The sequence below is a fragment of the Halichoeres trimaculatus genome, unplaced genomic scaffold, assembly GCF_033239565.1.
Source record: "Halichoeres trimaculatus isolate MK-OKI-2021-1 unplaced genomic scaffold, fHalTri1.1 fHalTri1_scaffold_2, whole genome shotgun sequence".
NCBI classification, from domain to species: domain Eukaryota; kingdom Metazoa; phylum Chordata; class Actinopteri; order Labriformes; family Labridae; genus Halichoeres; species Halichoeres trimaculatus.
The window spans coordinates 39,779,282-39,801,706 of NW_027437180.1; the positions used below are offsets into that span (position 1 = coordinate 39,779,282).

A 22,425-nucleotide genomic window follows, 5' to 3' on the forward strand; every position below is an offset into this window, starting at 1 on the left:
TCAGTACAAGAGCTTTCAGGAGACAAAGAAGACCATTTGGGATCAAACTGAGCTATGTGATGAGAAACCACCTTCAGATGATTTCTTCATGTAACATCTTTTTGTATTTTGGTAAATTGCTTTAGGATTTATTAAAACACATACAGCAACATCACATAATTTTTCATCATGAGACGCCCGATAGTTGCAGTTAACATGTAAACAAACAACGCAAACTTTATTTTTCTTTTTGATTTAAAGAAAACAACAATCAACATGTACTAATTAAAAGCGTAATGAGACAAGGTGGAGAGGGAAACAGCCCAGGTTTTCATTTTGAACATATATGTTCCTGAACATAATAAAAGAGCAAGTAAAAACATTTTTTTTCTATCCAAATTTTAAGTTTTTTGAGGGTCCTCATAAATCTTACACTGTCCACTCATTCTGCCCCTTTCCTTGTAGAGCTGAGATGTTTCAGATCATACGAACTTAGCTGATACAATGAAGTTTGGAAACAGAATGAAGCAGAAAATAACCACAACAGCTCTTTGTCTTAAATTCTGTAATTGTAACCCCCAAGGAGATCAGGACCCCAAGGTTGAGACCGGCTCCCTCAAAGGACAGGAATCTGCGCTGGGAGCTGACCACAGAAATCAAAGTGAAGTGAGGTGGTGTGAAGAAATGTGAGGCACAGAAAATGTGCTCTCACATTTGATGTGTTTCTGTTTGGTCCTGGCAGAGCTTTCTCCTGATATGAACATGTGGGTTGGATTCAGGTAAGGTGGGACAGCTTAAAGACACGGCCCAGTGTTTCTGGGTATACATGCTAACCCACTGAGCCTGAACGTTCATAAAGCCTTTCATCACAGTAACTCCACATCTCCATCAGCACAGATCAGCAGAGATGCGGACAAAAATCAGCTCACAATTAGTTCAAACTAACCCTCAGAATATTTCTACTGAACTGGACTTTTTACATTTATTTTAATGATTAATGTTCAGCATGCAGGTGGTGTCAAAGCAAAAATAATAACTAAATGTTGGAGCCAGAGCATGTTTGGTCTAATGCCTCTTTATCACTTTGATCTATGGGTCAACCTCTATTCATACTGGATTTACCGCCAGAGTAAAGGAGATCGGAAAATCAGGGGAAAGTGTTGGAGGAAAACTAACAACAAGTCAAATGCAGAAAAAAAACACTAATGAGTCCATAGAGGTGGTGAAGGCAGAGCAAGAAACCTTCAGTTTAACACTTTTTATGGCACATTAATGAGATTTAAGGAAAGGGCCACAGCCATGACATGTGTCTCAGTTTATCTAACCTGCTCTCCTAAATGAGCAAAAACATCAGCAAACAATAATTTTGTTCAACTTCATGAAAAGGTGAAGTCAGACTCTTCAAACTAATGAAACAGCTGCATTCATGTCTTCATTTAAAGAAAGCAGACACCTGGAGGAGCTCAGACACGGATCATAGGCTGGGTTATGTTTTGTAGTTCATGCCAAGAATGTGATCATTCCAAAACCTGTCCCCATAGACCTGAGTCCTGCTCTTTATGAGCCAGACCGTCAGGTTGAAGCTGTGTGTGAGACTGAGAGCTTCCACTAGGATTCAGTGTGTGCTTCTATCCAGCAGGGGGCAGTGTGGCGCTGTGCAGGGGCTCTCTGACAGCGGACCGTCGCTGCTTCCTCCTTCTACCGAGCGGAGCTGCCGTGGAAAGAAGACCCTCTCTCCGCATCTCGTCCGTTCTCCTCTTTGATTCAGGTTTGTACGCTTTGAAAACGAGTGGAAACGCGTGGAAATGTGGTTTAACTCTAAAGAAGCTTCATTCATGATAAAAAAAAAAAAAAGAGGTTAAAGTGTTTGATTGGAGATTTGTGGACACTCAGAAACTTTACTTTCACTTTGTATCGGGGCTGGGCCGAGTTCATAACGTCTTTTAGTGGATCACAAAATACGGGTCTGGTTTGTTTTGGCTCCCCTTCATTTCATTTTGTAGTAAATGTTGTGTTTGTGGATTAATGCTTTGTTCTAAAGGGAAATACTACAGCTAAAGTCAGAGCTGTCTGTGAGCTATGTAGAGTCAGGGTTAGTCAAATGAGACGCAGCAAGTTAAAGTGACACAGGCCCAATCTCAATGGCCACACTGCGCAGTCTCAGATTGTGAGGTTCCTGTCAAGTAGAGAAGCCCATGACTGCAGTGTGCAAATATAAAATATTGAATGATGTAAAACTTAAGATCTATAATCACTCTTATCCTCCAAGACAAGCTTTCAATATCACTCTGAAGCCAAACTTAAACATTTCAAGTTTTTCTCCCTAAAAACACCGGTCTGATCACCACTACAGCAGCTTTACAAGAATTAACAGCTCAAAACAATATCAAAATCTGAATGACATATTTAATGAATAGCTGAACTAAATCAAACTACACTTTGGTTTTATTTTTTTATCAAACTGTCAACAAGCAGCAACAAAACAAAATCGGAATATATCACATAATTTAACAATACACAAACTTTTACATAATTAACCCATTAAAGCCCGTTGTATCATATTTGATACATATTTTTTGATACCTTTATGAAATCAATATGACCTGCAAATACAAAAGAAACATCTTATACAGATAAATGGTAAAAAAGTGTCTTTAAATGTATTATCAGTTGTCAACAGCAACTAATTTTATCAAATGAGATACCAACAATATATGTGTTAAATTTTATTGAATTTTGTTCCTTTTTCTTGGATTTCAGTTGAAAGTAAGATTAACATTTCCACACCCAAAAAGTAGAATTTTCTGGCTATTACTTGTGCATTCATTTTTTAAAGGATTTAATTATGTAATGCAATTAAATATACAATTAGCCTAGATTTAATTTTCCTTTAGTAAATGAAGAAAGTCCGGGTATCAACTTGTAGTCTACAAGTCCAAAACACTATGAACTATCTAGTAAAAAACTTTGAAAATATATGTAGTAATTAGGGATGTAACAATATGAAAATTTTTCATCACGGTTATTGTAACTAAAATTATCACAGTTATTATTATTATCGTGGTATTGTTGCAGTGTGCTCAAAATGTTCTAAGAATACTTTTACACAGAATTGAAATAATTTAATCCCTTTATTATTATATTCATAACAGTTCTTTCGTCTTTTTTGTCAATAAATGTGTCAGACTCAGAGGCCAAACAATACAAACTGCGCATGTGCACCTCGCATGAGGCTCCTCAATCGAGGACAGATACATAGTTCCGGCTTTTCCAGGCAAAGAGCAGCATCACCGTGCGTTACTGAGGCAGTGTAGTGATCAAGCACAGTATAATGGTAATTTTAATTGGACACAGTAACGATTACCGTGGGAAATTTTATCGCGGTTTACCATTTTACTGGTAACCGTTACATCCCTGGTAGTAATTTTAATTGGAGGACAATAAGGAGTGAAAATTAAGAGTCACAATGTAAGTAGAAGCTTGATCTGTTCAAGTTGACATCTAAGTCAGAGTTATCACAAGTTAATTTTACATCTGTAAATCTATAATAAAACATCAAACTCAAAGTAACAATTGCCTACTTAAATTAATTTAAACAGATTAATATTTATGTCATAAATGAGAGGATGAGGATGTCAGACCCATTAACCGTCACAGCCAGGCAGATGGGAGTGGGAGTTGGGGTTAAAATCTTTCAATAGTTGAAATTGTCAACTAAAATGTTTATAAGACTTGACTTGTATTGTGCAGTCAGAAAAGATAACCATACAATTAGAAAACTTTTACTTGTGTTTACAATGGGGATTTCTGGTGAACAACTTAATAGAAGGTGGGGAAATGAGCAGTGGTGTAATTTGCGTTGGCTAAACTCTGACATACTCAGATGAATATTTGTCCTTATAGCCTTCAAATAATAAAAACACTTTTACCACATCTTTACCTCATTTATGCACTGTCCACTAAAAACAGCCTTGAGACCCACTTATGGGCCTCCAGCCACAGGTTGAGAACCACTGCACTAGTAGATTGTATTTGAAGCTTGATCCTTAAAAGATTGCTCACATTATGAAGAATATGTGACCCAGGGAACCTCAGGATGAATTTATCATTTAGAAAACAGTGAGTGAGTGAAAACAGCAGCTCAGATGGACTGATGAACAATGCTGCATTTTGATTCATCAAAAGGTTGACTCGTCTTTTTTAAGTCCCTGTGTTCATTTAAAATGTGCTCATGAGCTATCAAGACACAGTTTGAAATATGAAATAACATTAAGTGTCCGACAATCTCTCACTGTCTGCTGGGATGCGCGTCCATCTGCGCCTTTACGCACACCGGCACAAAGAGGAGCGCGTCTACACAGAAAGTGAAAGCTAAAGTCACACAAGAACCCTTTTAAGTATGTTTTATAGTGGTTACATTGTATTTCTAGGCGTTGTCTGGTGGGTATAGGGTGCATACCTGCGTATCGTGTATACTATACCACACGACCTCTGTGTCCTCTCTGCACCATTGTGCCTCTGATTCAGCTTGAGAAATCGGACGTGTGGCGTGAGTGCGTGTGAAACCAACCAAATGCGTGAGCCTCAGGGCCAATGCATGAGAGTTGGCAGCCCTGCTGTCGTCGTCTTCCTCCACCTCTGTGTAACGAGAAACCCCTGACTGCAGTGTGCAGACCGAGGGGTTTGCCACTTTCAACTGACCTGAGACTATGCAGTCCTTGAATTATGTGTGAGCTGAGCTGTAATACAGTTTGAAGGCCACAGCAGTTATTACATAAACAATATCTTGGTGGAACCTGGGGTTAAATATAGGGTATATTTACTATTGTAATATGATTTTACATAATAATACTAGTAAAGCATTAATTAATAAATGACAGGTACATTTGATAAGTTGAACTGAATTTCCAAGAGACAACTAATGTTACTCTCAGCAGTTTCAAAAAAATCAAAATAACCAATCTCCCAAGTTATAAAAAATATACATGGCGAGCCTTAATTTAATCCTCTCAGGATGCACTCCCGAATCCTGTAGGTGGCGGTATAACCCTGCCCTCGTTGAGGCATGCAGACGCGTTTAGCCACGCCCACTTTGAGGCATGCCTCGGGGTGCGTCTCAATGGGTGCGTCTCAATAGATTAACTTGGTGCTTCCTCCACCCTATCTCCTCCACGACACTGGAGTATCACTCTCTGATTGGACGCTGCAGCAGCTCAGACTTAACATGAAACTTCACAAACATAACAGAGTTTAATGAGAAAAAAGACGAGCTGAGGACAGGCACAGAGGATCGTTCAGACACTGATCATAAAACTGGTAATAAAGTGTTTGCTGTGAGTTTAAAGCACAAAACACTGAACACAACCATCATCAAATCAATATAATAGAGGATTAATACAGAAAACTGACTGATAAATAATATCTTCCTGAGACACAATAAGGTGGGTTAAGTTAATAAGCTTTAGAGTTCACGATCAGATGTGCTCTAGATAAAAACTAAATAGTTCATAAATATTCTCACAATTACGCATTTTACCGGTAAAGTGATCCATGAGCTTCTAAACAGCACACAGAATAAACAAAGAGCAGGTTTTCTTCATGGTAACGTGTGTGTTTAACTGGTTAAACTGGTTGATCCAGAGGTGATCAGCTGATGCCGTCATCACTGAAACACGTCGCTTCATGTGACGCTCCGAAGGAGATGATGTCCTATTGCCCTAAAACAGAATCTCCCCTGTTCCTCTCTCCTCTCTTCATTTTCTCCTGTCTCTCCATCATCTCTGGTGGTAGGGACTAAGATGCAAGTGAAGGACGCATGTGGAGGAAGGGGGGGTGAAACTTTGGAGCTTTGAGACACCCCCCTGGTCTGCACACTGCAGTCAGGGGCTTCTCGAAACAAGTGGGAAAGTCGGCGCTACCTCACAAGAGCATGTGTAAACTTCCGGTTTTCAAAATAAAAAGTGGTTGTGATATACAATAAGATAGTATTCAAAAAAATATGAGAACTACATAAAAATTTAATGTTCAGATTTATAGTATAGAATTCATTACAATTCATTAAAACTTGTGTCCAAATGCAATAAAAAGTGGTGCGCCTCAATGAGCAGGCTAAGTTCTACCATTCTGTGTTGATTTAAAGCAACTAGGTCACATGATTTGGGACTAACTGAGCAACAATACTCATATCTATATTAATAAGTAAAAATTAAAAATCCATTAAAAATACAACATTGGTTCAAACACAATAAAGAAGTGGTGTGTCATAAAGCAGGCTAAGTTTTACCATTCTGTGTTGATTTTGAGCCACTAGGTAACATGATTTGGGACTAATTGAGCAATACAAATTTTGAGCCTCAAGGTCACATGACTGATGACTTATTGAGCTATAATGTTCATATTTACATTAAAAAAATATATATTCAAAATTCATATATAGTATAAAATGTGTCCAATTGCAATACAAAAGGGGTGTGTCTCATAGAGCAGACTTAGTTATACCATTCTACGTTGATTTTGAGCTACTAGGTCACATGACTCATGACTTATTGAGCAATAATGCTAATATTTGCAATTCAAACATTTAAAATTCATTAAAAAATATGACATGTGTCCAATTGCAATTAAAAGTGATGTGTCTCATAGAGCAGGCTTAGATCTACCAATGAATTTTATATTGCAAATATTAACATTTTAGCCCAATAAATCCGAAGTCGTGTTACCTAGTGGCTCAAAATCAACACAGAATGGTAGAACTGAGCTGAACTGCTTCTTTTTAATGTATATAATAACGTAAATATGAGCATTTTAGCTCAATAAGTCCCAAGTCATGTGACCTAGTGGATTAGAATGAACACAGAATGGTAGATCTATGCCTGCTCTATGAAATTCACCACTTTTTATTGCATTTGGAAACATTTTCTATTTTTTTTTATGATTTTTTTATCGTATCTTACAATGTAAGTATAAGCATAATAGCTCAAAAACTATCAGGTCATGTGACCTAGTTGCTTTAAATCAACACAGAATGGTAGAACTTAGCCTGCTCATTGAGACACCACACTTTTAATTGTATTTGTACACATTTCATATTTTTTATGATTTTTAAATATGAAGTATATATAATAAAGTGTATATAATAAAGTAAATATGAGCATTTTAGCTCAATAAGTCCCAGGTCATGTGACCTGTTGGCTCAAAATCAACACAGAATGGTAGAACTTATCCTGATCTTAGAGACACACCACTTTTTATTATTGCATTTGGACACATTTTTTAACAAGTTTTTAATGAATTGTAATGTATTGTATACTATAAATCTAAACATTAAATTTCAATGTAGTTCTCATATTTTTTCTAATACTATCTTATTGTATTTCACAACCCCTTATTATTTTGAAAACCGAAAGTTTACACACGCTCCTGTAAGGTAGCGCCGACTTTCCAACTTGTTTCTGTGCGCTTGCCATAAAGACTTTAATAAGAGCGCACTTAAATTTTTTGAGCGGCTGACTTGACCATGCGAAATCGAGAGACGGCTGACGTGACCTCAGTTAATTAACGCACCCTTTCCGTACATCGGCATGTTTGCAGACCCGCGGTTCACTGTAACACACAAAAACACGGGTTTCCCCGGGGAAGCCCACAGACACGGCAGGGAAAATGAAAAATGAGAGACAGCAAACATTACCTGCAGGAATTAAAAGCAGTGTTGATGCTTTATAATTATAAGTCTGCCTGTGTTTAAGAATAAATGTGTAAACAGCCTTAATCTCCCCAAATCTTCATACATTTACACATTCTGTATGTGCAGGTTAATGAATACAGTCAACTTTGGTTTATTCATGTTTCTTTTAAGTTGGGTGGAGAAACTGTTTTGACTTATAGGACAGTATTGATAAAATGTCAATTATTTCAAACTAAAGCTTTTATACAACAGTTTGTACTGCTGCTCAGGTGATGACATGCAGGTTACGTAATGGCAGAAATGGCAAAGTTTTGTCCCAATCCAAGTGATACCATTTTGAGCCCTTACAGACTCATGCACTCAGACACTTTCCAGGAAATTTCAAGCAAGTCTGTAAGGGCTCAGGGTTTAGGGGCCACATTGAGATTTAGCCACTGTAAGGTGTGTCATTAACTGTGTTTCAAAGCTCCAAAGTTTCATCCTTCCTTCCTCCACTTGTGTCATTCCCTTGAGTCTTAGTCCCTCCCACCAGAGATGGAGGAGAGATGAAGGGAATGAAGAGAGGAGAGAGGAAACAAGGGGACTTTTTTTGAAGAGAAATGTCCTTTCCTCCAGAGCGTCACATGAAGTGACGTGTTTTAGTGATGATGGTATCAGCTGATCACCTCTTGATCATCTGTCAGTCAGCTCTAACAGCTGTTTGTGTGTCTGCACATGTGTGCTGTAATAACTCTGATCAAACAGAAACAGTAACAGAACTTTGTCTGTTCCTTTAACCTGTTTAACAAACACGCTGCCATGAAGAAAAGCATGAAGCTTGTTTTGATTGATGGACATATTGTTGTGTGTGTGTGTGAAGGTGGAGGCTCTGCTATGGATCAGTCTGAGGACAGAGAGGAGGGAGCCCCTCCCTCTATAAACACTCGTGGGGACCAGGAGAGCCAGACCAGAACTCAGAGGTGAGACCAGGATCTCCAACATCACTGCACCATCATGATTCACACTCACAGCTCTCTCCCTCTCTCTTCCTGTGTTTTCTGGAGTTAAAAAAGTGTCAGCATGGATCAGACTATGAAGGTTGATATGTTTCAAGGTAGGAGAGATGGTAGAATGTGTTGTAAGAACTTGCAGGAAAAATGGGACACTGTATAAAAATATGTTTACGTGTTCAAAAAAATCCATGTTAAATTAATTTTGTGTCACAAATAGAGAGAAAAATGTGAACCTGTAAAGTTAAAGTTTGAATCCAGAGAAAAGATTCACATATGTGTGATCTGAATGTGAAGTCACAGAAAAAAATATTACCAAATATGTAGACTGATATCTACACAAATAAAATGAAGGCTGCAAAATTTCACTCCAAAAATAATTTAGGTTTTTTCCTATTACTTATGCCTATAATCTTTAACCAAGCCGGGGTAAGTAGCCAAGTTATTAATCAAAATCACTGTGTTTTGATTTGTTTTACAACTTTAACAGCGCTTGGTGAGCTACAGCAGATCACAATAAAATCTGATACCTGCAAAGGTAAACAGGCACTTTATCTCCGATATCTTCCTTCGCCCTTTTGATAGGTCAATTCCCCAAACTACACACACTGGAGGACGGGGAGACAAGGGCATCTCTACAAGTACAAGTCTTTTTTGCTATGGACATCTCCCAAAATGTGTTGCAAAACTGTAGCTACACAGATTCACATGACAAAACTGGTTTAAGCAGTTTAGTGGCAGATTTCAGAGGTTTATACACACATTTGTGTTTGTAAAGGATGATAGGCATTAGTAATGAAAAACATCTGAGTATATGTTTATGGAGCCAAAAACAATGACTGTAATGTTTGGTATTGAAAATAAAATAATATTAAAAAAAAAAAAAAATATATATATATATATATATATATATATATATATATATATATATATATATATATATATATATATATAAAGGCATCAAAACAGGTAATAGCACTGATCGCATTTTGCTGAAGTTAAAAACACAAACATCAAATTTTATATTTTATCTTATTTATTTAAATTTGTGTATTCTGATGTTTTTGAATTAAAATCATATTTATTTAATGTCACTGTTTGATCAATGAAAGTTAATCATTTCAGTGATACATTTTTTTTGATCACACTTTGTTTTCCATGTACTGTCTTTTTTCAGTTTTAACTTTCTGGGCTCTAAATGCGCAGCTTAAGCGGCGCAGGGGGCGCAAGCCTGGTGCACCCTGCGCAGTGCTAATTTCGTGCAGCGCACTACTGTGCGCAGCCAATTTGAAAATTTGGTAGACCGTCTGCACAGAGATGGGTGTGACGGCGCGCCAGGGGGAGTTGACAGCGCACCAGGGGGAGGTGTCAGCAGATTCATGTTGGCGCAGTGACAATTTCGTGCCAAAAAAAGTGGGCTGAAAGCTCGCCAGCTCCAACCTGGTCTATCCTTGGTGTAAGGCGGAGTGCACCCTGCGCAGCTGTTATTTGGTGACAGGCGCACATATGCGCACATGTCAACAAAGCCTCAGATGCAGGTTTCCAGAGTGTCAGGCACATTTTAATGCAGTAAACGATCACAGCAATCACTATTTAAAGTAACCGTCTGAACCAGCATGTACATTTATATCTATATTAACTGTCCTGTCACATCTGATGTCAGATTAAAGCCGTTTGTCATAATGGAAAGTTAACCTGACGGCAGCTGGAAGTTTGATGCACATCTTACAATTAAACAATAAACAGCCTTAACATCTGATACTGAGTATATATCTGGCAAAACCCCTGATTTCATTTAATTCAAAGAAAAGAGGGAGAGAAAAGATGAAGAAAAAAAGAGACAAAATGAATGTATGTCACTCAGGATTTACCCGTGATTTCCCTTATTTTTCTGTTTCAGTCTTTATTTTCAACGTGATCTAAAAAGATGGAGTACATTATTGTAAGGAGGATGAGGCAGAGACACTGGTAGAGTATACAGTATATCACCAAAGGTTCTGCTATTTGGCGATGACAAATCAGGAGTGCAGGTGGATCAAAAGTGTTCTGAATAGATAAGCCAGCTGTGTAACTGTCTCTTCATTTTATACTCCTATTAATGACAAAGTAACAGATTAAATCTGTCCCGGAAGGTGGCCCACACAGTGACGCGCTTTGTGTCCTCCGATGCGCCCCGCTGTCCATTCTCCTGCTGCAGGGACAGCGGCTCTGACCGTCTCTGCTATCGGGTTTTTCCACCTAACCTTCTGCGGTGCTGGGGATCACTTAGACCAATCAGATGCTGCGCCTTGGCCGCAGCGCATTTAAAGGCGAGGAGAGGGGCTCGTTTGATTGGTGAAAACAGCGCTGTGTTAAACCCACTCATGGCTTTTCTCCTCCCTCTCTGCCATTTGCGCGGAGGGAGGCGTGGATGCGCAGCTCTGCCTCCTCTGCACCTTGACTGCGCCTGTCTTGGCACTGCAGGAAACTTGCAAAGTGCGCCCGTCACGCCCTGTCCGCGCTGCGAAGACCGGCACAGGGCAGGTGCGCCTGCGCTCGCGCCTGGTCTACGAAATTAGAGCCCACAGTCACTCATGGCATGGGGGGTCAGGGGTAGGGCTAAGAGGGCGCTATTTGCACATTATATCATACTTATATTTATATTGTATATGTGAATCTTTTACATACTTTTATAACAACATGAATGAAATAAAAATCAACTATAACTATAACCATTATTGGACCCACCTGGACCCATTATACAGTCTATGCCTGGACCCTACAGGAATTGCGAGACCCTCAAGCATTAGACATCCACGAATTCCACGAATTCACCCGAACCACTTGGAAGCCTGTTTCTTTCTGCTATCTGCAATAAGTGGACTGGACTAAAGTTGGTTTTAAAATGATAATAATCCTCCTCCTGTACAGTTTGTTTCAGAGTTTCTATTTTCTTCTGCTGATGTGACTGTGCTGAAGATTGACGCTGTTAAATATTATGAGTACATACATTTATGAGACCTTGTCTTTTAAACAAAGCGGGGGTGTTAGGTGGTTGTGTCGGGCGAAAAAGACTTAATATAAGTCCAAAAGTCTCTAAAGTTGTAGCAGTGCTCTCTGTGTCTCAGTGTGCAGACTCTGATGAGATCACGCCTCATGTAAACAGATGCTTCACGATGACGGAGGTGGGCCATGCGCATGTGTGATACCCGCTAAAGTCTGGTTCATATAGCCGTAGTGTGACCGCTGGCCGTACTCTCCAGCTGAGAAACAGCGCTGCAGGGGGGGAATCGTGCTTAAGCACAACACGGTTTGGATGGCCAGTGTGACCGTGCCCTAAAATCACCCAGAGCAGCTTCAGGTTTTAGTCTGTTGGTCCGGCGGACCACTAGCCTGTCAGACTCAAAAGTCGTCTGCTCTTTGTAATCGTCCTCCAGAAAATGATCACTACAGACCCTGGAGTCAGGGCCCATCGGAGGATTCTTCCTCTTCAGTGCTGCTAGCCAGCGCAGCAGTACCGGTCCCTTCTTCAGGGGAAGTTTGTGAAAATGGACTGTTTTGTCCTCGACCTCAAGTCTGTAGAACGCCAGTCTCCATTGGTCACTCGATGTCTCTCTCACTGTGATGCGGACAAGGGGACTCTCATCAGGACCACGAAACAAACCAACCAAATGACGTCACAGTTTATACTACTGCAAGAAGGCGATGCTCTTGCCACGAAAGTTAAAACAGGGCTACATTTTTCTTTCAAATGTCTGTATTTGTCACACTTTTTATATAATTATTGATAAGGATAGGACTCAATCTAGCACAAAAAATGTTAGTTTGGTTGACTGCGTCATTTCCAATTTAAAGGCATCACTTTGGCTTTGTTTATGTTGGAGTACAATTTTGCAGCCATCATATCATTTGTGTAGATATCAGCCTGTACATTTAGGAGTATTTTTTCTATGACTTCTCATTCAGATCATGCATTTATGAATCTTTTCTTTGGTCTCAAATTGTAACTCTCCAGGTTCCCATTTTTCCCTCTATGAATGACATCAAATCAATTTCAACCGAGGATTTTTATGCAAGTAAACATTTTTCTATACAAGTTCACTTTGTTTTCCTCCAACTTCCCACATCACTTTCTACAAGCTGTCCTATTTTGCAGCATATCTACCTTCATACCAGACTCTCCTGGACCTGCTTCTAGTCCTCAAAGACTGATCGGTTTATGTTTGAACCTTCTACCTTCAAAGCTGTGTGTCAGTCTGATGGTCCAAAGAAATAATCACAGCGTTTATATCAGAATTCAAACTTTAGAAAAGTTTGTGGTAAATTTCAGCAGCACTCAAACCTGGAAGATTTTCAGTCTTCGTGTTTATTTATCAGTGTTTGTGATTCTGTCAGGGTCAAACGTAAGAGACAAGACTCTCCTGGACCTGGATCCAGCTGTATGTCCTTAAGGAGTGACTGGTCATTGGACAGACGTCATGATTTTGATGTTGAAGAGATCAGTGTTGATGAAAGGTGAGCCTTTCAAAGGTAACTTCCTGTCTTTGTGTGTGAAACCTTTGATCCTAACTGTGCTTGGTGTTTTCTCTGTGAAGGTGAACATGTTTCAGTCTTTGTGTCTCTATCAGGATCCAACAGCAGTAAACAGGACTGGAGGCAGAAAGACCTGGACTCAGCACGTCTCTTCATGTGTGTCCTGTGTTTGTAGGAGGATCCAGCAGATAGAGTCTATCACATGAACACTGTGGGCTCTAATTTAGTGGCGCAGCACAGGAGGCGCAAGCCTTGCGCACCCTGCGCAGTGTTAATTTTGTGCGGCGCACCGCCGTGTTCTGCCAATTTGACAATTTGGTAGACCGTCTGTGCAGAGATGGGTGTGACTGCGCGCCAGCCAGGGGGAGGTGTCAGCAGATTCATGTAGGCTCAGTGACAATTTTGTGCCAAAAAAGGGGGCTGAAAGCTCGCCAGCTCCAACCTGGTCTATTCTCGGCGCAAAGCGGAGCTCACCCTCCGCAGCTGTAATTTGGTGACAGGCGCACATATGCGCACATGTCATCAAAGCCTCAGAGGCAGGTTTCCAGAGTGTCAGGCACAGCAGTCACTATTTAATGTAACCGTCTAAACCAGCATATACATTTGTATCTAAATTAATTGTTTCATCACATTTGATGTCAGATTAAAGCCGTTTGTCATAATGGAAAGTTAACCTGACGGCAGCTGGAAGTTTGATGCACATCTTACAATTAAACAATAAACAGCCTTAACATCTCATAACGCATATATATCTGGCTTCTCTAATTTCATTTAATTCAAAGAAAAGAGGGAGAGAAAAGAAGAAGAAAAAAGAGAGAAATAAATGTAAGTCACTCAGGATTTACCCGTGATTTCCCTTATTTCTCTGTTTTAGTCTGTATTTTTAACATGAAGATTGAGCACATTATTGTAAGGAGGATGAGGCGGAGACACCGGGAGAGTATGTAGTATATCACCAAAGGTTCTGCTATTTTGAGATGACAAACCAGGAGTGCAGGTAGATCAAAAGTATTCTGAATGGATAAGCCAGCTGTGTAAATGTCTCATAATTTTGTACTCCTATTAATGACAAAGTAACAGATTAAATCTGTCCCGGAAAGTGGCCCACACGGTGACACGCTTTGTGTCCTCCGATGCACCCCGCTGTCCATTCTCCTGCTGTAGGGACAGCAGCTCTGACTGTCTCCGCTACCTGTTCTTTTCAGCACACTGTTTCCGCAGTGCTGGTTATCACTCAGGCCAATCATGCCATTTGCACGGAGGAAGTCGTGGACGCGCACCTCTGCGCTCCTCTGCGCCTTGACTGCACCTCTCTTGGCACTGCAGGAAACTTGCAAAGTGCGCCGGCGAAGGCCGGCGCAGGGCAGGCGCGCCTGCGCTTGGTCTACGAAATAAGAGCCCTGTGTGTCATTCTGTTATAAACACTCCATGATCTTCTGTTTGTTCCACAGAGTTCAGAGATCAGAGGCTCCCATTGGTCAGTCTGCCCAGCAGCATCACACACAGCTGGACTCCATTTTGATGGTGTGTAAATGTACAAACACAGCTCCTCCTGAGCCTCAGAGCACACACTCATTCTTTTTGGAGCTTTCTGAATAGTTTCCTGATCACACTGCAAACATCATCTCTGCCTGAATTCTCTTCACACTCAGTGTTTGACTGATTGAATGAAGCCGCACATTTCTGAGCTGCTCACACTCAGAGGTCAGAGGTCATGCTGGATGCTGCTCTCACACAGACTCAGACTTTGTCAGCAGAGAGCAGAGCTGACAAACTGAGTCCAGTTTGAGCTTCAAACAACACAAAGACTTTGCTTCATGTTAATGACAGCTGCTGCTTTCAGCTTCATTCTAAGAAACACATCACGTCTAAAGTCACTGCAGACTTTTTCTGGATGAAAGCACACCAGGAATTTTCTCAAACATCAAGTTCATTTCAGAGAAACTTGGTTTTTAGAAGACAAGAGCATCCACAGACTACAGCCGTGTTTCCATCAAGCAGACTGGTTTGGTTCGTCTCGGTACAGCGCACATTTTGCTGCATTTCCACTGACTTAACCGGGGACAGATCCCCAAAACGGAGACGAGCCAGCCTACTTTTTTGGGACCCTTCCGTATGGGTGCTAGGCTGAACTAATCCGCTCTCGGAAGGTGGAGCAACACACTACAGACCATTGATTGGTCAAAACAATCGTCACTTACCCTAACAGCAGCTGTATTCCTCCTGGCGACACACATACTTCTCTGAAACAAAGCTTGATTGTTCTTTGTATCTAAGAGCTACATGCCAATCACAGAGAGGATGAAATTCTGCATGTCTTCCATCGTTGCTCTTTGTTTACTGAGTAGCGTTTTTCTTCTTAGTTGGATTTATTAGTGGGGTACACTGTGTTGGGCTGCTACGGCGTCACGCTATTGTTAAACAGCTGTAGCTTTCAGCATCTGGCTTACACGTCGCCTACCACGAGAGGGCACAGTTTGCTGTGAAACGCAAACGGGATCAGGCTTAACTGTACCAAACCGTGCTAAACCATACTGAACCGACCCGGACTGCTTGGTGGAAACGTGGCTTAGGAGGTGAAGCAGCTTTGTGGTCCAGTCTCCATGCTGGACTCTGCAGACCAGCAGGCTTTCTGTCTGTCACACATGATCTGATCTGACCTTCTACAAGTTCAACCTGACATTTTCTTCTCTTCCAGCTGCTTCAGGAGAACATCATCAGCTTCGTAAAGAGCCAGCTGAAGGAGATCCAGAGGACTCTGAGTCCAGATTACCCAGAATGCTTTGAGAGCCAGAGGGAGAATGAGGATGAAGAGCAGAGGAGGAGCAGAGAGGCCTTCCTGAAGATCACTCTGCACTTCCTGAGGAGGATGGAGCAGGAGGAGCTGGCTGACTGTCTGCAGAGCAGTAAGAGGATTCGAACATTTAACATGATGGAAAGAGGAAATGGAGACAACATGGGAGAGGTTTACATTTCAAACTCTGCTCTGAATATGACGCTCACATTTGGATCACATCTATGAGCTGAGACAAACTGTTCACAACTGATGAGCTGAAGAGATTTCAGAGAGGAGCCAAATCAAATCCATCCTGATGTCTGAGAGTTGAAGCTCATCAGACTGATTGTAGCTTCACATCATTCATTACATTTCTGTTTTCTTTATTCAGGAACTACTACTGCAGCATGTCAACGTCAGCTCAAATCCAGCCTGAAGGAGAAGTTCCAGTGTGTGTTTGAGGGGATCGCTAAAGCAGGAAACCCAACCCTTCTGAACCAGATCTACACAGAGCTCTACATCACAGAGGGAGGGACTGGAGGGATCAATGAGGAACATGAGGTCAGACAGATTGAAGCAGCATCCAGGACACCAAACAGAGCAGAAACAAGCATCAGACAAGAAGAGCTCTTTAAAGGCCCACCTGGAAGACAGGGACCAATCAGAAGAGTGCTGACAAAGGGAGTGGCTGGCATCGGGAAAACAGTCTTAACACAGAAGTTCACTCTGGACTGGGCTGAAGACAAAACCAACCAGGACATCCAGTTCACATTTCCCTACACATTCAGAGAGCTGAATGTGCTGAAAGAGAGAAAGTTCAGCCTGGTGGAACTGGTTCATCACTTCTTTCCTCAAACCAAAGAAGCAGGACTCTGCAGGTTTGAAGAGTTCCAGGTCCTGTTCATCTTTGACGGTCTGGATGAGTGTCGACTTCCTCTGGACTTCCACAACAACCAGGTCCTGACTGATGGTACAGAGTCCACCTCAGTGGATGTGCTGCTGACAAACCTCATCAGGGGGAACCTGCTTCCTTCTGCTCGCCTCTGGATGACCACACGACCTGCAGCAGCCAATCAGATCCCTCCATGGTGTGTTGACATGGTGACAGAGGTCAGAGGGTTCACTGACCCTCAGAAGGAGGAGTACTTCAGGAAGAGGTCCAGAGATGAGGAGCAGACCAGCACAATCATCTCCCACATCAAGACCTCCAGAAGCCTCCACATCATGTGCCACATCCCGGTCTTCTGCTGGATCACTGCTACAGTTCTGGAGGATGTGCTGAAGACCGGAGAGGGGGGACCGCTGCCCAGGACCCTGACGCAGATGTACATCCACTTCCTGCTGGTTCAGTCCAAAGTGAAGAGCATCAAGTATGATGGAGGAGCTGAGACTGATCCTCTCTGGAGTCCAGAGAGCAGGAAGATGATGGGGTCTCTGGGTAAACTGGCTTTTGAGCAGCTGCAGAAAGGAAACCTGATCTTCTATGAATCAGACCTGACAGAGTGTGGCATCAACGTCAGAGACGCCTCAGTGTACTCAGGAGTGTTCACACAGATCTTCAGAGAGGAGAGAGGACTGTACCAGGACAAGGTGTTCTGCTTCATCCATCTGAGCGTTCAGGAGTTTCTGGCTGCTCTTCACGTCCATCAGACCTTCACCAAGTCTGGACTCAACCTGATGGAAGAACAAACAACATCCCTGATCCCTGAGACCTTCAGAGACCAACCTGAACTGGAACACCTCCATCAGAGTGCTGTGGACAAGGCCTTACAGAGTCCAAACGGACACCTGGACTTGTTCCTGCGCTTCCTCCTGGGTCTGTCTCTGCAGACCAATCAGAGTCTCCTGAGAGGTCTGCTGACACAGACAGGAAGTGACCCACAGACCAATCAGGAAACAGTCGAGTATATCGAAGAAAAGCTCAGTGAGGATGTGTCTGCAGAGAAAAGCATCAACCTGTTCCACTGTCTGAACGAACTGAACGATCGTTCTCTAGAGGAGCAGATCCAACGGTTCCTGAGATCAGGACGTCTCTCTGAAAATGATCTGTCTCCTGCTCAGTGGTCAGCTCTGGCCTTCATCTTACTGTCATCAGACAAAGATCTGGACCTGTTTGACCTGAAGGAGTACCGTCCTTCGGAGGAGGTTCTTCTGAGGCTGCTGCCAGTGATCAGAGCTGCAAACAAAGCTGTGTGAGTGAATGAGTGAATGAGTGAGACATTTGAAACAGAATGAATTCTGTTCATGACCCTGAAAACATCTGTTTGTTCTCTTTCCATGATCTTCTTCAGGCTGAGTGGATGTGACCTGTCAGAGAGAAGCTGTGAAGCTCTGTCTTCACTCCTCAGCTCACAGTCCTCCAGGCTCAGAGACCTGGACCTGAGCCACAACAACCTGCAGGATTCAGGAGTCCAGACTCTGTGTGCTGGGCTGAAGAGTCCACACTGCAAACTGGAAACTCTCAGGTCAGGATGAAAGTGAAGTTAAACTCTTACTGTCAGAGAGAATAACCCAGTGAGTTTAAGAGACATCAACACACAAAGTCTAACATGACTCTGAAGTTCCTCAAATTATCAGAGAGGAAAGGTCCAGAAAGTCACACATTCAGTCAATCTTTACTGAAGCTGTCTAAAAAAAATAAAAATCAGACGAGTAGGACACAGAAATGATCATGGACTGATGAATAAAAACATGCACAGCTTTTAATCCTTTGTAAAATAACCGATGAAGAAAATGTTCTTGTCTTCAAAGGTTTCATGGGTGTGACCTGTCAGAGAGAAGCGGTGAAGCTCTGTCCTCAGTCCTCAGCTCACAGTCCTCCAGGCTCAGAGACCTGGACCTGGGTCACAATGACCTGCAGGATTCAGGAGTGGAGACTCTGTGTGCTGGACTGAAGAGTCCACACTGCAAACTGGAAACTCTCAGGTCAGGTCTTTGGCTCATCCTGCTCGAGGTCAGAGATAAAGAAATGGTGTTAATCAGTGGCCTTTTTCTTATTGCCTGATTCTTTTTCTAACCTCAGACTGTCAGGATGTCTGATCACACAGAGAGGCTGTGCTTCTCTGGCCTCAGCTCTGAGCTCCAACCCCTCACACCTGAGAGAGCTGGACCTGAGCTACAACCATCCAGGAGACTCAGGAGTGGAGCAGCTTTCTGCTGGACTTGAGGATCCCCTCTGCAGACTGGACACACTGAGGTAAAACCAGACAAGCAGAGCTCAGAGACTGAATGTGTTTGACTCTTTTCAGAGCAGTGATTGGAGCTGGATCAGGAAACACACAGAGCAGCAGAAGAGCATCAAACAGAACAAAGTCTGTTTAACAGAAACAGCAGCACGTCTTCACTTCTCTGATGGTTCTGTTCTCTACAGGAAAAGTCCATCTGAGCGTTCGTCCACTAACAATGTGTGTGAGCAGAAAGAAGGCAGACGCTCCGTGGTCACAGCATCAGGATGATTGAAAAGATGGAGAAACAGAAAGAGCTCATCTCTAGGAGACAGTGCCGTCTGATCAAATGAAGAGGATCAAATATTATAGACCTGAATTTTTCCTCCAGACTCCTAAAAAGAGCGACTGCTTTAAAGAGACAGAACAGAGGTAGAGCAGGGTTTGGCCTTCCTCATTTCAAAGAGGACATGAGAAGCAGAACGTGGACTTTATGGATCCAAAGAGCATCAGGCAGCCTTTGCTTTTGGACTCTTTTTCTTCTACTTCTACTTCTTCTTCTTCTTCTTCTTCTTCTTCTTCTTCTTCTTCTTCTTCTTCTTCTCTTCATCCCAGGATCTCCACGCTGTCAGAAAAAGGCACAGAGTGATGGAGACAGTTGGCTCAGAGGAGTTTCAGCCTGTTTCTCTGTCACAGGGACAAACTGAGGATCACTGCTTCATGTTGAGCAGCAGTTAGGACTCGTGTTGGACAGAAAATCACTCTGACTGTGTTTCTTCCTCCAGGGTGGACCACGGTGGACAGCAGAGGTTAAAACCTGGTCTGAAGAAGTGTAAGTGTGGAATCACTTTGACTCCTGATGAGCAAACAGCAGACTGTCAGCTAACAAAGAATGAAGCCTTCAGGTGTGTCTGATGATAAACTGCTGCTGTGTTGTGTCTTTTTCTCTCCATCAGATTTCTGTGAACTCACTCTGGACTCAAACACAGCTCACAGAAAGCTCAGACTGTCTGACGACGACAGGAAGGTGACACATGTGAGAGAGGATCAGTCATATCCTGATCATCCAGACAGATTTGACTCCTGTCCTCAGCTGCTGTGTAGAGATGGTCTGACTGGTCGCTGTTACTGGGAGGTGGAGTGGAGAGGAGGGGTTGATATATCAGTGAGTTACAGAGGGATCAGAAGGAAAGGAAACAGTGATTACTGTTCATTTGGACGTAATGATCAGTCCTGGAGTCTGTTCTGCTCTGATGGACTTTACTCTGTCCATCACAATAACACACTAACACTCATCCCTCCTTCCTTGTCCCCTGTCTCTGACAGAGTAGCAGTGTATGTGGACTGTCCTGCTGGCTCTCTGTCCTTCTACCGAGTCTCCTCTGACTCACTGATCCACCTCCACACTTTCAGCTCCCCATTCACTGAACCTCTGTATGCTGGGTTTAGGTTGTTTCCTGGTTCCTCAGTGAGTGTGTGTGTTCCTCAGTGAGTGTGTGTTCCTCAGTGAGTGTGTGTGGTGTGTAGGAGGGAGAGTCTCCTCCTCTCTACACAATCAGCTGCCAAAGAACAGTTGAGCCTCTGCACTAACACACACAAACTTCAGCTGATTCTTTGACTCTTTCTATCCTGTCTCATCAGTCTGAATGTTATCAAAGAGCAAGGGCCTGTACTACAAAGCTGGATCGGCTCTTAGAGAGATAATTTTCCTGGACAAATGTCGGGCTTTCCGCACAATGCATGTGGATCTGTTTTAATCCAGACAAGACACGTAACTGATGCTGAACGCCAAACCTGGTCCGGAGCAGGTTAAGTTCCAGGATAAGAGCTCAGGGGGTGTGACAGACCGCCCGCTGACCAATCGGTACTCTCGGGCGGGCATAAAAGACCGCTCAGTCACCAATTTGCTCAGCCGGAGTGAAGTCCTCCGGCGCGGGACCCCCCCTGACTTTTATGCCCAACATTTTTTCTTCTGGGCTGTGAACAAACAATATCTTACTGATCATCATAACTGAGACATTATTAGGGAAAAGTAGAAATGTGTGAAAATGGAATCTTTCATACTGACCACTTTTAAGGATGTTTTATATTTATTTATTTTTTGCTCCCACGTCATTTTTCCCCACTGCTATTGCATCTGCAACACAAACTGCCTATAATGAGCGTTTTCCTTGGAAGTTGTAGGAAAGTGGACTCTTTCTAATTATGAGGTCGGATATGATGCTGATCACACACACACTGACTGACAACATGAATGAATAAAGACCTAACTGCCCGTGTCGTCACATGATGAGATAGGTCTATTAATATCAGCATTTTGGAAATTTACGCATTCACAGAGTCGGACATTTTGTGCCAGCAATCCCTCGTGTGCAGCAGTCGTGTTGCTCCTGGCCTGCAAAATACTGCGGTACTTAGGGCTGAACGATTTTGGAAAATAATCTAATTGGGATTATCTGGGACCAATATTGCGATTGCGATTTAGCATGCAATTCTTTGGGGGGGTGTTTATCCTCTACATTATTTATTTAACACATGCAATAAACTGTTCTATAGTATGACCAACACAACAAAGGATACTGTCAACATATAAACAAGTCTTTCCTGTAATGAGATGAATTGATGCATGAATTGATACGAACAACGCATCTATTACAATCACAGTAGAATATTGACTGATTGATTGAACTTCAAGCAGAAAAAGAGGCCTACTATGAGTAATAATTATTATCTTATTATATTCTGCTAATAAAATTTTATTAACATTTACGATTCTAGACCCATAATGTTTTTGTAAAGTGTCTTGAGATAACATTTCTTATGATTTGGTGCTATACAAATAAAGATTGATTGAATAGTCTAAAAAGTAAATATGAATCCTCTCTTCTATAACTCTCACACTAAATAAACTGCAGAAATGTGAATAAGACCAAATCTCTGGCTTAACCATTGAAATATGTCAACATCTGTCATAGACTGTTTTACGAAATGAAAAAGAAACACTGTGTGAACATAAATGTCAAATGTATCAAATTCTTACTGATCTCTCATCAGTAACAGAACACAAACTAAACTGCAGAAATGTAAAAAGAAAAAAAAGTTTCGGCTCAACTACTATGTAAACCTTTGGAATGCTCTTTCAAAATGCACTTAAAACCTTAAAAAAAAAAAAGAAAATTGCAGCCTTTGCGATTTGAAAATTGCATCTTATTACATTGCGATGTTGGTTTAAATTCAATTAATTGTTCAGCCCTAGCGGTACTCCTTGTATTTTTGTAGGATTATTTGCTGCTCCTCCGCCGTTACTTAGGCTGCTCTCTT

The 22,425-nt window shown here is 41.9% G+C and overlaps 1 protein-coding gene across 1 annotated transcript; it reads left to right on the forward strand.

Moving 5' to 3' along the window:
• Positions 1–1,692: 1,692 nt before the first annotated feature.
• LOC141785981 (protein NLRC3-like) lies at positions 1,693–22,236 on the forward strand. The gene is made up of 11 exons (XM_074664651.1): positions 1,693–1,747; positions 8,523–8,622; positions 13,027–13,146; positions 14,616–14,688; positions 15,863–16,070; positions 16,332–18,132; positions 18,232–18,405; positions 18,692–18,860; positions 18,958–19,136; positions 19,890–19,936; positions 20,061–22,236. The coding sequence occupies exons 2-11, from the start codon at positions 8,537–8,539 to the stop codon at positions 20,594–20,596; spliced, it is 3,393 nt and encodes a 1,130-aa protein (XP_074520752.1). The 5' UTR covers positions 1,693–1,747; positions 8,523–8,536; the 3' UTR covers positions 20,597–22,236.
• Positions 22,237–22,425: the final 189 nt, after the last annotated feature.